This window comes from Theropithecus gelada, chromosome 12 (assembly GCF_003255815.1).
Source record: "Theropithecus gelada isolate Dixy chromosome 12, Tgel_1.0, whole genome shotgun sequence".
Lineage (NCBI taxonomy): Eukaryota > Metazoa > Chordata > Mammalia > Primates > Cercopithecidae > Theropithecus > Theropithecus gelada.
Genome location: NC_037680.1, coordinates 80,155,998 through 80,172,473, shown reverse-complemented (window position 1 = coordinate 80,172,473; position 16,476 = coordinate 80,155,998). Strand labels below are relative to the sequence as shown.

The window sequence follows — 16,476 nt, the reverse complement described above, 5'->3', positions numbered from 1 at the left end:
ATTTCCCAAGATGTGAAGATCTGTTTTAACTTGGACATCTTGACCTAACATTTCGCAGAAGTTTCTTTCTCGTTTACTTTGTAAAATTTCTTATGGGCTATTTTATTTGGCCTTATGGCCATATGAGAAGCGTAACTGTATTGGCCATTACTCTAATGGCCTGTAACTTGTCAGGATATGTTTAAGCTTTGATAAAGTTTGTTTTTCTTTAGTTCTCCAAGAGACTTAGTTGGATTTTGTCTTTAATCTTGCAGCATCCACAAATCCAGAAGAAATCTCAATATATCAAATACCTTTGTTGTGATGATGTGAGGACACTGCATCAGTGGGTCAATGGGATCCGCATTGCAAAGGCATGTTTCCTTTTGATTTGATGATGGAATCATGAGGTGTTTGATGATACAGTTTCGTTGTCATGACAGTTATTCTGACTTTGATGTTCATGGATTTGCCAGCGCCTAGTTTTTTCAGGCCTAAGTTTCAAGTTTTAAATGTTGTCTTTTTTCCTTATTTATAGGGATAAACTTTTAACATTTGGTATACTTGGAATAATACTGCTGGTAAAAGCTTGTGTAGTATCAAAGTGATTTAATTTGGGTTTGGAGAATGCATTATATGATTCTTAAATAGTGGAGTTTAGCCTAAGCAAAGTAAGTTTTGGAAAAATTAAATTACTTTTAAGTAATGATCATTTACCAACCACATTTGGAGCAGTATCCTGAAGAGTGCTGAAAAGCTGCCCTTGGATCAAGAATTTGGGGTGAAAAAACATTAATGTTTATAATGAACAGAATCAAGTGTTGACTTCTTGCTGTCCCTCTAAAAATGAGGGAGAAATCAGAATAGATTATAATTTATGGTATTAGAAGAATTTTTGAAGTATCATAGGTATTAATTTTAATACAGACCATCAATCAGTAAACAGCAGTATGTCCCCCATTTTACCTTATCGTTCTGTATCATACTCAGTGAAGTTTAGATGTCACCATTTCCTGTCTTCGCTTTAGTATGGGAAGCAGCTCTATATGAACTACCAAGAAGCCTTGAAGAGGACAGAGTCAACCTGTGATTGGACCTCCTTATCCAGCTCCAGCATTAAATCAGGATCCAGTTCTTCCAGCATCCCAGGTAGTTCAAAATGCTTCAAAGCGCTATTTTGTGATTAATATGAAGGTTTCTGTAGAGACTGATAGTAGACCTGGAAATTTCAACTTGATTCTTAAAAGCCGGAGCCATACTTAATTCCTAAATTATAATCAACAGATGCCTTTTTAAAAATTGTTAGAGGGCACAGTATCATGGGCTAGTTCACAAATGTATCTGACATGAAAAATCAATATATAGACTTTTAAAACCAGTTTTATTTATATTTATATAATTTATTCAAAACACACATACTGCTAGAAAACCACTGTTACTGCATAATTTGGGATAAAACATTACTTGGAAAAAGTCTTTGTACTCAGAATCCATGAAGAAGCCGTACTCCTTCAGATTCCTATATCCTTTAAGATGTGCTATGATCACATCTTAAGATAAATCTTTCAATTGAAAATGTTTCATGAATGAGATCCATGTCATCTAAAAGCAGAATTTTTAAATTTTTGCATTGGATGTGATGAAAGAAATAATAACTTTAAGTAGTAGTATATTTAAAAGCTGTATGACTCTATTTCATCTCTATTAAGTAAAAATAAATTTAGAATGTGTATATACACATACATTTCCTAGTTCTGTCCACTGAGAGGGACAGAAGCAGTGATAGCCCAGGAACATGAGAATACCCAGTCCCTAGATCATAGAGGTTTCTTTTTGTTTTTTTGTTTTATTAAATTTTGGCCAAGGATGCTGCTTAAATAGATCATGGTTTCTAATACCGTTCTTCCAAAAAAAAAAGAAACAGGGCTGTCAGAGAAATGGCTAATTATAGGGCTGCAGCACTGAATATATATAGGATGAGCCTGGAGCATATTGTAATGCCAGAAAGTAAGGGAATGTTTAAAAAACGACAGTGGGGCCAGGCACAGTGGCTCATGCCTGTAATGCCAAGGCTTTGGGAGGCCTAAGTGAAGGGATCACTTGAGCCCAGGAGTTCAAAACCAGCCTGGGCAGCACAGCAAGACCCCATCTCTAGAACTTTTTTTTTTTTTTAATTAGCCAGACTTGGTACTACACATAGTCCCAGCAACTCAGGAAGCTGAGGCAGGAGGATTGCTTGAGCCCAGAAGTTCAAGACTAGTGAGGTATAATCACACCATTGTGCTCCAGCTTGGGCAACAGAACAAGATGCTGTCTCACAAAAAACAAGATGAGAATATGTCAAAGGGATACCTAGAGGAGCCAGTCTGAAAGAGCTCCAAAGGTCAAAGCTGGAACAATTTGAGCAATATGATAATAAATGTAGTTATAGGATTGTAACCCATGGACATAAATATCCATGAGTTTATACTGATGTAAATAAATCACTGAATAAATAAATGGGGAAGAGGAGACAACTGTCCTGTGTAGATTTCTAAATGATTTATGAAGACACTTTGTTCTGAAGGAAGTGGAGCTTACCTCTTCAGTCCTCAAGTGTGGGCCGTGCTTAGTGCCTTGCTTCCAATGATCATGGAGCGGGGATTAGGGGTAACTTCACAGTGGAGAAACCTGACAAACACTGCTGCAACCACATGATCAAGGTCAATATCAGTAATAAGTCATATTGGTTATAGCTACCTTTGACATAGTGTGTGAGAATGGCTTTTTTCCTCTATGATCTTCCTCCCCAAGTTCCATAAACTCAGACTAATCCAGAGAAAAAGCATCAGACAAACCAAAACTGAGAGACAGTCTACAAGATACCTGACCACTATTCCTCAAAACTATTGAAGTCATCAAAAACAGGAAACTCTGAGAAGCTGTTACAGGAGACTGGATGATTAACTGTAGTGTGGTGTCCTGGATCAGAAAAGGGACATAGGGAGAAATAGTGAAATCCGAATAAAGTTTGGAGCGTAGTTAATAGTAGCAGGGCATTTCCTTAGTTGTGACAAATGTAGCATAGTAATGTAACATGTTAATAATGGGGTAAAGGGAATAAAATTAAAAGAGGACACTTTTTTCCCCAAGGAGAATTTCTTTAAAACCAAACATATTGCTAAATGGGTAAACTGGATGCCGGGTATGTAGGAATTCTGTGCTAAAATTATTCTAATATTCAAATATCTAATATGTAGATATCTGAAACTATTCTAAAAAAATGTTTATTAAAATGGAAAACAAAACCAAAAAACCCTTTCAGAACATGGGTTAGGAAGGACAAAGTAAAAAGTAGGTAGCAAGTAGGATTTTAGAAAAGGAAATTAAAGGATAGAAGATTGAGAAAAGATGAGTATTTTTTTAAAAAATTACCTAGCACTTAAGTGCTTTAACACATTATTTTATGAAGTAGTTTAGGTATAGTGCCTTTTCCTGCTCCGGCAGGATTCATACACTTTATGTAAAGTATTAGGCAGATGTTAAAAAGGGATGATAAATGAGGCTAGTGAAGTTTTAACTTTTTAAAAATGACTCAGCTATTGGGTGATCAAGAATGAAGAAAATACAGTAGGTTTTATTTTATGTTGCATTGTATTTTTGCCCTGAGGACATTATCTTAAATGTCTCCAGAGGAGTTTGGGTTTAGGGTTTATTTGTGGCTCTTATCTTTGACTACCCTGGCTGAAGTGCTTAATATGACGTTCTAATGATACCCACCCATCACAGTGATTGGATGGGATCAGCTTTAACATTTGAGTTTCCTTTAGATACCAGGCATCAAGTTAGGTACGTTCACATGGTTACATTACCTGCTCTGGAGTCCATTGAAACAATTTTGCTAGTCCCTCAGCCTTCCCTTCCCCTTCCCCTCCCATCACCCAGGCTGGAATGCAGTGGTACTATCATAGCTCACTTAAGCCTCCTGGGCTCAAATGATCCTCACACCTCAGCCTCATTTAGGCAGCAGAGAGACACATAGCCTTTCCTACCAGGCCCCACTCCTTTCAAGACTTTTTTTGTGCCTTGCTGAGAGGCCAAGATACAGCACAGCTGCCACCCTATGGGGCCAATACCTAAATCCCTAGGAAACACACTTCCCACTGGAGGGTCAAATTCTAAGTATTGATCATTGCTAGAAAAAAGGAAATAATCATTGTGTATAGATCCGAAATCCTAAGTTACAATTCTGGGGTGACCTTAGGGCAGGGGTATTAAAAAAACTGATTCTCAGTGTAGCGCAGACATGATTGAGAGACTCCTGTACTGATGGTTCATTAATTCTTTTATTGTTTAGAGTTGATTTCATGAAAGACTGGGTGTCAGGATACCAATAATGTTATGTGAATCATTTATTATAATTATCAGTCTCTCATGGTGAAGTATTTAAAACTAATCTGAGATTTCCTATTAATTCCAAGGTAAGGAAAGTTTTCTAGAAGATACTGGCTGTGTTTATGATGAAACGAGTAAAATAACTTGGTACTGTTCTACACAGCACCTGACCCTGTGTAAAAGATCTAACTAGACATATATAAATACTGTCAGAATACTGACTCTTTTAATCTTATGTTTTAAAAACTATTTTAAACAGAGTCTCAGTCAAATCACTCCAATCAGTCTGATAGTGGAGTTTCTGACACCCAGCCAGCAGGACACGTCCGTTCGCAGAGCATCGTGAGCTCCATATTCTCTGAAGCCTGGAAACGAGGCACTCAGTTGGAAGAGTCCAGCAAGGTAACAACCTCGTTTTAATTTACATAGAAAATTCCGTGGTTTTCTGTTGGGTTTAAATTGTTAACTCTTTTATGTCTTTATTAGGGATCTTATTTGGCCTTATTTCGGTCTCCTTTATTAATTTTCAGTTTTCCTAATTGTAACGGGTAAAGACGGTTCAGAGAGACCTGTTGATTTGACTTCCCCTTGGAAACGAATATTTACAAATTGGCTCTAATGACTTAAAATCTTAAAAAAAAAAAAAAAAAAAAAAATGGCAGTTTAATTATTTTATCAGTGGCTCAGATTTTTAAGAAATAACAATTTCTTCCTTTCCACCCTTAAGCAGTTTGGATGGCAAAACACCATCTATTGCGAATGCCCTAAATTCTAGAGAAACTGTTTACAGTTCTCTCTCTTCTTTTCTGTCTCTCTCTTTTTTTTTGGACAGAGTCTGGCTCTGTGGCCAGGCTGGAGGGCTGTGGCGCGATCGAAGCTCACTGCAGGCTTCGCCTCTGGGCCTGAAGCGATCCTCCTGCCTCAGCCTCCCGAGTAGCTGGGATTGTAGGCACACGCCACCGCGCCCGGCTAATTTTTGTATTTTTAGTAGAGACGGTTTCACCGTGTTGGCCAGGATGGTCTCCATCTCTCGACTTTGTGATCCGCCTGCCTCAGCTTCCCAAAAGTGCTGGGATTACAGGCGTGAGCCACTGTGCCCAGCCCCTTTTTTTTCCTTTTCTTCTTTTTTCTCTTCGTTCCTTCCCTCCTTTCCTTCCTCCCCTCACTTCCCTCCCTTCCTCCCCTTCCTTCCTTCCATTCCTTCTCTCCCTTCTTTCCCTTCCTTTCCTTCCTTCTCCCCCTCCCTTCCTCTCCCTCGCCTTTCCCCAGGCTGGAATGTAGTGGTATTATCAGAGCTCATTTAAGCCTCCTGGGCTCAAATGATCCTCCCACCTCAGCCTCCTTGCTCACCTCAGCCTCCCGAGTAGTTGCCTGAGTAGTTGGGACTACAGGTGCACGCCACCATGCCGGGCTAGTTTTTTATTTTTTTGGTAGAGGCAAGGTCTGGCTATTTTGCCTGGGCTGGTCTCGAACTCCTGGCCTCAAGTGATCCTCTCGCCTCGGCTTTCCAAAGTGCTGGGATTACAGGCATGAGCCACCATATTCAGTCCAGTTATTTCTTTATTGGTTAATTTATTCAGACTCATTCCTTACCTTTTTTTGTTTTTGTTTTTTTAAATGCTTTTGCCACTTCTTTGGGCATTGATAAATTTTTTCAAATTATACTTTATGTGGAAGACTAAATTAAAATCAGTTCCCTTAAAATTTTGGATTCCTGAGCCTTGCATAATAGATTGTTCAGTGAGACTGAAGGATGAGTATAGTTATCGCAAGGCTATAAATTAGAAAAACAGAGAGGTTCTTTAGTTCATTTTAAAGACATCATGGCCTTCTATCAGACATCCTCTGTAGTTGTGTAGGCAGGGATGTGTCCTGGCTGTAGGCACCATTTCAATATGCGAGAGGCCACTCCATCATTGAGGAACCAGTGGCACCCTGGGCTTGACTATTTTATTTTTATTAATAATTGTTTTTATTTATTTAACTTTTTGGTGGGGGGTGCTTTTGGTCTGAGTCACTTATACAGGTACATTCATGAATGAGAATAAATGGACATTTTTCCTTTTATTCCTTCATTTGCATATGTGGTTCACTAACTGGGCTCCCTCAGGGTAGAGAAGGCCTTAGTAGCACCATGTGGGGCTGAAGCCCTTTCCTTCAGAAATGAACATTTGAGAATTGGTTCTAACGATCTAAATTCTCAAAACACTGAATTTAACTCCCTTATTAGAGACCCAAACTTTTAAGCAATAATTCTCTCTCCCTTCCCCCATTTAATCAATTTGGATGGAGCTAGTACTCTAAAAATGTACTAGAGAAGTTGGTTTACACAATTCAGATGGCCAAAGAAAAACCCCTTTGCCTTACCAAATTACTAACGGTGAGCTCCGTGTGCATTTTAAGTTATAGAACCTAGTTATGTGTAAGGCCAAGGAAAACAAAATCACAGACCCAAAATGTTCTGTGATTAAGCAGCAAAGTCCACCATTGCACAGAGTTTCAGAAGAGTAGGAACCCTGCTGTCAGCAGTCATGATTTAAGGCTTGATCACTCTGTGTTTCTTCTCCTGTTACCTCAGTCTCAGGTGCCAGATGAGAAGGCCAGCACAGCTAAGGCCTGCGCCCCTGAAGCAGCCAAGACAGGGTCAAGTTAAGGTCAGGGGTTGTTCTCTGGAAACACATTAACCTCGGTGACACCTGTAACCCAATCTCACAGACTAATACTTTCTTTTTGTGTAATTTTAAAAGAAACATGTGAGTGTCCTGCTGGCCATTAGAATTCAGCCCTATAATGAGCCTTCTAGTTCACTAACCCATGCATTCTTGATGTCATTCATAATTGAAAACAAATGGTTTATCTTGGATCCTCCAAGTTGGTTCAAAGAGCCTAAAAGATGTGTGTAAAGTTTTTAAAACAAGGGTCCTCCCTTTCCTCTTTTCAAAGTACTACCTGAACCACCATCGTGCATGATTAGCTCCATGAAATAAACTACCAGATGTGACCATTTCAGCTACCCAGATGGGTTGGTTGCTGGCAAATGCTAGCTTCCATTTCTTGATACATTTTCTTTATTCTAGCCTTTCAGAGCTTCCTCTTAATTTCTTCTGGCTTTTTCTGTATGATATTTTTACAGTCTTTTGCTGTAATGTTTACAAAGCATTTCTTTATGTATTTTCCAGTAAAACAAATGTAAAGAATGTCCCCCCTTTACCTGCATTGCTGGACTTCTGTGCATGTTGGATGCAAGTGTCTCACACGAACACGAGTGTGTGTGTCAAGCTTATTCATTCCCGTGTGACTGTGCACGCCTGCTCAACATTCTCATACTCTCCTGTGTCAGCTTACTAGCATCAAAAAGCCATCCTCATTCCACCAGGAAGCCCTCCTAAACCCAGTTATAGCATCTGCTTGATGTGGATGCAGTCATGGACTGAAAGGTGAACTGGAGCCATCACATCTCCCCTTGCAAGTCCAGTGCTCAGAGGACCGCCACATAGGGTTCCATTTAGGGCAGGCTGTGTCAAAGTCAAACAGCCAAGGTCAGAAGTCATGCATCCTGTCACCATTCAAACAGCTTTTGCAACCGGACATTTTTCCTAGATTGTTAGGTGGTCTAGCTATTTTACTGTGGGGTAAAACAAGTTTTCTGTTTCCTTCTTGCCCGCAGAATCAGATTTTAGCCTTCCTGACATTGTCCATCTTTATGATCACCACCAACTTCTGCATCCTCTTCATGCATGTCCCAGACTCCCTGCTTTTTAGTTTTACACAATCAAAGCTTACCTCTGTAACTGTTTTGTTTGTTGTGTTTTTCTCTCTCCCACTCCCTTTTTATACTCCTTTTAGGCCAGAATGGAGTCTATGAATCGGCCCTACACTTCACTTGTGCCCCCTTTATCCCCGCAACCTAAGATAGTCACCCCCTACACTGCTTCACAGCCTTCACCACCTCTACCTCCTCCGCCACCCCCACCTCCTCCTCCCCCACCTCCTCCACCACCCCCTCCTCCCCCGCTGCCCAGCCAATCCGCACCTTCTGCAGGCTCAGCAGCCCCAATGTTCGTCAAGTACAGCACAATAACACGGCTACAGAATGCGTCTCAGCATTCAGGGGCCCTGTTTAAACCGCCAACACCCCCAGTGATGCAGCCACAGTCAGTGAAGCCTCAGATCCTGGTACCCCCCAATGGAGTTGTTCCACCACCCCCTCCCCCTCCTCCACCCCCAACCCCAGGCTCTGCCATGGCCCAGCTAAAGCCTGCACCGTGTACCCCATCCCTTCCACAGTTCAGTGCCCCGCCTCCTCCACTGAAGATCCATCAAGTTCAGCATATTACTCAGGTGGCTCCCCCAGCACCCACCCCACCTCCTCCTATCCCTGCACCCCTCCCTCCTCAAGCCCCCCCAAAACCTCTTGTGACCATACCCCCACCAACCAGCACCAAGACTGTGGCACCTGTTGTGACACAAGCTGCACCACCCACACCTACTCCTCCAGTACCCCCAGCAAAAAAGCAGCCAGCTTTCCCTGTTTCTTACATTCCACCCTCTCCCCCTACCCCTCCTGTTCCAGTACCCCCACCAACATTACCCAAGCAACAGAGCTTCTGTGCAAAACCCCCTCCCTCTCCACTGTCACCGGTGCCCTCAGTCGTGAAGCAGATAGCCAGCCAGTTTCCACCCCCTCCAACTCCCCCCGCCATGGAATCTCAGCCCTTAAAGCCTGTCCCAGCAAATGTAGCTCCACAGTCCCCTCCTGCAGTAAAAGCAAAGCCCAAGTGGCAGCCCAGCTCCATCCCAGTCCCTTCTCCGGACTTCCCCCCTCCCCCTCCTGAAAGCAGCCTGGTGTTTCCTCCTCCACCCCCATCACCTGTCCCAGCCCCACCACCACCACCTCCACCCACAGCTTCTCCTACCCCTGACAAAAGTGGATCTCCAGGCAAAAAGACCAGTAAGACATCCAGCCCTGGGGGAAAGAAACCACCCCCAACCCCACAGCGCAATTCCAGCATTAAATCCAGCAGCGGTGCGGAGCACCCCGAGCCCAAGAGACCCTCGGTGGACAGTCTAGTCAGCAAGTTTACACCGCCAGCAGAATCAGGGTCTCCCAGCAAGGAGACCCTGCCACCTCCTGCAGCACCCCCCAAGCCTGGAAAACTCAATCTTTCTGGAGTCAACCTTCCTGGAGTTCTCCAGCAAGGGTGTGTGTCAGCAAAAGCCCCTGTTGTGAGTGGGCGTGGAAAGGACTCCATGGTGGAATTTCCTTCTCCTCCATCTGATTCTGATTTTCCACCCCCTCCACCTGAAACAGAGCTTCCTCTGCCCCCCATTGAGATTCCAGCAGTATTCTCGGGAAACGCCTCTCCAAAAGTGGCAGTCGTTAATCCTCAACCACAACCATGGTCTAAAATGTCAGTGAAGAAGGCCCCTCCACCCACACGACCCAAACGGAATGACAGCACCCGCCTCACTCAAGCAGAGATTTCTGAGCAGCCAACAATGGCCACAGTTGTGCCACAAGTGCCCACCTCTCCCAAATCCAGCCTTAGTGTCCAGCCTGGATTCCTGGCTGACCTCAACAGGACACTGCAGCGAAAGTCCATCACTCGGCATGGCTCGCTCTCCTCCTCCCGCATGTCCAGAGCAGAACCAACAGCCACCATGGATGATATGGCATTGCCTCCACCACCCCCTGAACTGCTGTCTGATCAACAGAAGGCTGGTTACGGAGGCAGTCATATATCAGGCTATGCAACATTGCGGAGAGGACCCCCTCCTGCTCCCCCAAAGAGAGACCAGAACACCAAGCTCTCCAGAGACTGGTAGCCACCATAGGACTTTATTTTCATGATATTTGTAATCACTTCTACAATCAGCTCACCTGATCATCTGTGAATTCAGGTGTTCAGAGCCTCCTGGTATGATGTTATTCAGGTAGTGTCCAGCTATATGTGTATGCGTGTGTGTACACACAGCTATACGGTGTATGTGTGTATATATGTATACATATATGTATGTGTATGTGTATATATAGAGAGAGCTGAGAGTTACTCTATTTATTCCTTTTCTCTCCTAATCTGAAAATGGGTGTTCTGTATTTTGGGTGGAAGAGGCATAGAAGGGGATGTGTGTTGTCTCTTAAGATTTCTATATCATGTGGATTGGACCAAAAACTTCTAATCACTTATTTAGAAGGTATTTGTAAGTGTCTGTCCATGTGTAGCCTATTCGTGCATGTTGTGTATTATATAACTAAGAAATAGATGTAGAATGTGCTATTTCTGGTTGAGAAAAATCACCAGAATGTGTGGTATATCTATAAGGCTTTTGTGTTTGTTTTTTCCCCAGTTGGCTGAAGTTAGAATTGCTTGACTGACACTTCATTGCTATACATAAAGGGGCACTTTAAATCAGGAAAATCTCTCAGCTTCATAGAACGGGTAACTAGTGCAGGATGGGGAAATGTTCACAGACATCTCTGTATGTGGTTATGCATAAAGTAAATACATGGTGTAACTAACTCAGCCGTTCTAGCTGCAGTACTGCTGCAGTGATCCACATTTGGGATGTGCTGACAGGTAAGCTCTTTGCCTACAATACATGGATAATTAGTGCTGTAATTCTGGAGAGTTCCTTTTTGGTACTGTTTTATGAAGCTTTATCAACTTGGCTTCATGATCCTCACTTTGATTGATTTTAAGAGGATGGACAACACAGTTATCTCTGTAATGTTCTGTCCCAGTATGTCTTTGGGTCACCAGTTACCTTCTTAAAATATGTGCTTTAGGTAGATGTTATCACGTATCTGTAGACAATTGGTATATGAAATATACACATCCTGTGCCCCAATATGGTGCATCAGTATGAAAAACAAAATCACTTTCTAAAATGCAGTTTTTGAGCATTGCTCTATAGGAAGGGAAGGGTGATGAGAGAACAAAACTGGCCCCTGTGCAAGTGTCATTAATCCGGTTGTATATGGGTTATAATAGGTAATACAAAAAACTCATTAAGTATGGCACTACCATGGAGAGGGAAGACAATATCATTTATAGCTACTGGGGCCACCAGGACCCTTGCTGACTGCATCCTGGTTGTGATTAGTTCAGGTTACCAGGTGTTCTGATGGAGTGGGACGTCCAAGTCCAGTAACTGACATTACGTATTATGCATGTGCAGTCTGGTATAACATGGAGTCACTGCTCTAATGACACACTATATACTTCTATATGCTTTTTTTCCTGTGAATTTTCCTTGGTTCATGAGAGAAATATGTACTGTCTCATCAACTTATGATAAATTGGACCATTAGGAATGAAACACAATCTTAGAGTGGCTCCCAAACGAGAATAAAAATGGGCCATCCCACCTCTTATAAAGGGAGCACATCTTGTAATCAAAGTCTGTGCCTATTGTTAATGATTACCAATGCAAACTGCAGAAATCAGTTGACATTGTCCCACAAGGAAAAAATGCCAGTAAAGTGGGGGAAGAGACGGTCAATAATTCTAGAATGAGCAAAAGTGCTTAATTAGTACAGTATACTCAAGGTCTCGCAAAACCCACACTCCACGAAAACCGCATCATAAACAGAATGAGCGGCACCTCTCCACTGCTGCATCTCCAGAATACTGTTGAGCACGTTCATGTGGTTATGGAGCAGTAAGAATATACACCGTTAATTTTTAGGCATTTCAAATTGTTCACCAAGTTTTATGTTTGATGTTTATGAAGTGAGCTTTAACACATCCGCATCGTTAATTTAAGCATGCACAGAAATTTGGGTAATGTTTGAGTAGATTGCCAAGCTCCACTGTGATTCGTGAATGAGTTTCTCATAGTCTGCTACCTGAAGTTTTATACTTTGAGGGTCACCCATATTTGTGGGTTAGAGTTAAGAATATGAATCCAATTATCAGAGTATTCATCCCTGGGGTTTTGAGTTTTATTGTGGTGATTTTCTTATGAGAAAGTAGGCAACTTCAATTTTCCTTGAGGGGGAAAAAACATAACCCCCTAACCTTTTTTCACCCATGACTTGAGCCCTGAAACAACAGCCTTTGTGTTTTCAGTGCAGGATTTCTTGGAATTTCTTGCTTGTATCAATCCTGATGATAGCCATCCTGAACAGATGCTTCTGGTGTGTGTTCCTGGAAGAGCAGACATCCTTTTGAACACTAATGATGCCAGGAAGAGGGTAAGGCTAGAGGAGGAGACTGTCATTTTAACCCCAATCCAGTGGCTTGTCTCCCAACAGGCCATTTCCCTTGACATTCCTTCACAGACAGAAATGGCTGTTAAAAATGTTTTAACCTCATGTATGAACTGAATTTAAAAAACCAGTAAAGTGATACTTTATACTTCTGATGTTTTACTGCCTAGTGGGTTTTCTTTAATTTGGATTTTTGTCAGGATGTAGCTTTTCCTCAACTGTATTTCTGTAGCTCTTTTTCTCTGGAGTATTCATGGAAAGCATCTACTGCCGGATGACACTAGTACTGTGCCTTCTTTCATTGCCCTCGGCTCTGCAGCTTTCACCCAGCTTGGCTGCTTCAAGTCTGTGCAGTTGACTTGACTGTACTGAAAAGTGAACAGCATGAATTAACTCATCCTGCTGCCGAGGGCAGTGCAAACAGGTGCTTATTACAGGTAGTGACTTGCTTAATTAGTGACACTCTTAATTTCTACTATAGATAATTTCAAAATAGAATCACTCTATGCTTAAAGTTTTGGCACCAATGCTGTAGGACAGCATAATCTATTCTCAGTAAAATAACTTCAGGTTTATTAGATATTCTGTATTGGATTTTACCAGCTTGACTTTGACTGCTCAAATACCTTTTTTTTTTCTTCCCCCACTCCACCCGCTTTAGATGCTATAAATTTCTTGGGAAGAGTCACTGTTCTTAAGGTTTTTACAGATACCCACCTTAGTTGTAAATTGGATTAATTTCTGGGACTTTTTAAACGAAAAAGAATGTGGAATCTTAAGTTACAGAAGACTATTTTTATCAGAAAATTTCAAACAAAGTAGACATGGTGTTTCATAGTCCTGTAAAATCGAGGTGCTCCCACCACCAAAGGCACACCCTGCAAAGGGCTGTGAACTATCTTGGTGAACTCTCTTGGGTCCCCTTCCCATGTATGTTTTCTTGTCACTGAAAACAATGCTGAGTTTCTCAAGAAAATTTAAATTGGGGGGATCATAATAATTCCAACCAAGTGACAACTCTGAGGTCAAGGTTATTAGGAGCTGTACATCTAATTCAAGCTTTATTTGCTGCTATTCTGGGAGAATACAACTACTAATAAACTTGTATCAAGGAAATCCATAAAGTTATAAATTAGCCTGAAAAATATTTCAGGTAATGGTGTGGATTGGCCTGCTATGACTATCAGCCACCGACAGAACTCTGTCACCTTTGTTCCTCAGCTAAAAGTAATTTTGTTATAAACACAAAAGCGATTTTAAACAGATAAAAAACCCATTCCTATTTTTGTACATTACTAAAAGTTTTTCATATACCTACAGAGCTAACTAATTATAACTGATTTAATCCCACTCAAGTTTAGACCAATTAAACCCATATGATCCTGTATGGTTATCGGTGTGATGACTTGATTTTCATAAAATAGGTATAATTGGGTCATACACTTGATGAGAGGGTGACTGTTTCTAGGGGGAAAAAACCCTTTAGATTGCAAGTACCTTTTGGCACTTTGATTTTTTTTAATATACACTTTACATTTGTATAAATTATGCAGGGTACTCCTAACCCTGTAGGAATATATGACCTCTCACAAAGTTGAGATTTGATCCAAAGAGAAATGCAAGTATAAAAGAATTAGAAACTATTATCTCTTAAGGTTTGTTTTTTTTTGTTTTTTTTTTGTTTTGGTAGAGACGGGGGTCTCACTGTGTTGCCCAGGCTGGTGTCAAACTCCTGGCCACAAGTGATCTTCCTGCCTCAGCCTCCCAAAGTGCTGGGATTACAGGCATTCCTTTTAAAATTCAAAGAGAACATTTCTACACCTTTATCCCTCAAACAAAACAAGTGCTCAGTTCTTACCGTGCCCTTGCAAGGTCTATATGTAAAAGAAATCTGAAATTTAGCTGTAGAATAAAACTTGCTAAATAAAAAGGAAAAACATACTTGGTAAGTGCCGTAAAATTTCTCCAGTTGGTTTTCTCTTTGCTTGTTGAAATAATAAACCATTTTAAAGAGAAAATACTTGCTGTAAACCCCCAGTGCCTTCAACTCTTTTGGCAGAATATTTTTAAAGAAATCCAGCAAGCAAACTTTGAGGTGCTAATGAAAGTAAAGGAAGGTGGTATTTCTAGTTTTGGCAGAAATGGAAAGTGTCTCACAAGAGACATCACTACCCACATGGGGTCTGGCTGCTTTCTACCAAAGACATTTAGAAAAGTGAATTGAGTCAGGGTGATGGTGAACACTATATATTTTATAGATGGTTAAGTTGGGAAGTGATTGTGTTTATCATGGCGGCTACTAATACCAAGCTCATGATTGCTGAAGCCTCAGCATCTTAGGCAGTAAGACTTGTCTGCAGCACTAAACGGGGGGAAACCCTTATATTTTGCGAACTGTCCATTCATTAAATTTATTGTAACCTAATACCAAAAACAGCCATTTTTCATATTTCTCCACCTCCTACATTTTTTTTTTTCGCTACTTGTAAATAATCCCTCCTAGAAAATAAGCATTAACTGGAATGTTTCAAATGATTTTGCTTCATTTTACTATCAGCCACTAGTGAACTCTTACAGAGATGTATGTACATTTGAGATAAAATTAGCTTGTGCTAAGTGTTGTAAAAACCTTGTTTACTGTTGAAGGAGAATTGCACATTATATTTAACTGGGATTGCTCCTCCCTCAGTTCTTTAAAAAACAGTCAAGGCTCACACCAACTTCTAGGCTGTGGGAGCTTTGCCATAAGTAGATACAATGTAGAAATATACTTTTTTAAAGCATGAAAAAGACAAGGAACTTCATTATAATGTACCAGGTAGAGGACATTATTATTCAAAGGATTATGCACAGCTCAGTGAAGATGAAGTTACAGTTTTTCTTGCAGCTTTGTTATTACTTTCTTCTGCATAAATGTATGCTCATTTCATTATGTGCCTTGCTCCGATTGTGCAAAGCTATATATATATAGATATATATATGAGAGAGATATATTCAGTACTACTGAGGAGGTTTTTGTTCTGCTGGATTAAGTTATTTTCCAAGTTACTCTTGCCAGTTATGTCAGTAAACTATTGTAATGGCTTAGCACACTAGTCGTACAGTCAGTGTAAATGTTTTTCAGTTACATGTTTTCACTATGTCAGCTTATCAAATCCTTAATAAAAAAAATCATAGATTTCATTTAAACATGGGGACTTTGAGTGTTTGTGGATCGGCACCATTAAGAACCTGGTTTTGCATTTTGTATCAGGGTACCCAGAACATAGGCCATACACAGAAGAAATTAAGTGTGGTAAATAAATTAGTTTGATATGTTCAGTTTGTTAACTTTTAAGAGTATTTTATACCAACTAGGGAAATTTGGCCATTAAATACACTGGTGATTAAGTGACAACAGCTTTTAAAGATTTTTCTTCTTTAAACAAAGAACTAGGTACAAACTAATACAAAAAGGAATGCCTTTTGTTTCAAATCTTTGGAGTCACAATTGCGTGTTGGACTGCCGTGTGAAGGTATGTATAAATGTGTAATGTGTTTGCAATCACTTTATTATGTACCAAACTAGGGCAAAAAACGTGGAAGCCTTCTCCTTTCGTTCACCGTTTGTCAATCAATCAATCAATCAATCAATCAATCAATCATACGTGGTTGTGGAAACTGCATCTGTACTTACGCCTTCAGAAACAGCGTACACAGGCTGACAGGAAAACAGAACGCATTGCATATGCCCCTTAATTGGCATATGCCCCAAATCCAACCAAATGTGTAATTCCGAAGTAACGCAAAAAGAGCCAAGCAATAGGGTCATTAACAAAAGACTGGATACTATCATCTTTGAGACAAGACTGCTCTAACGCCTACAATCCTATTCACAAATACGAGAAACCCATAAATGTTTTAGCTGGGTA

General features: G+C 40.8%; 1 protein-coding gene across 4 annotated transcripts in view; it reads left to right on the top strand.

Annotated features, from left to right (window-relative positions):
* RAPH1 (Ras association (RalGDS/AF-6) and pleckstrin homology domains 1) overlaps positions 1 to 15,754 on the top strand; it is a 107,627-nt gene extending 91,873 nt beyond the window's left edge. For 2 of the 4 annotated variants that reach the window (XM_025404929.1, XM_025404928.1), the window contains 4 exons: positions 255 to 353; positions 1,008 to 1,128; positions 4,613 to 4,755; positions 8,200 to 15,754. In XM_025404929.1, the coding sequence (XP_025260714.1) occupies positions 255 to 353; positions 1,008 to 1,128; positions 4,613 to 4,755; positions 8,200 to 10,179 (2,343 nt within the window). In that variant the 3' untranslated portion in view covers positions 10,180 to 15,754. Of the gene's footprint in view, positions 1 to 254; positions 354 to 1,007; positions 1,129 to 4,612; positions 4,756 to 6,931; positions 8,145 to 8,199 lie in introns of those variants that run through there. The other 2 variants (XM_025404931.1, XM_025404930.1) reach the window with 2 other exon arrangements.
* The last annotated feature ends 722 nt before the right edge of the window (positions 15,755 to 16,476 follow it).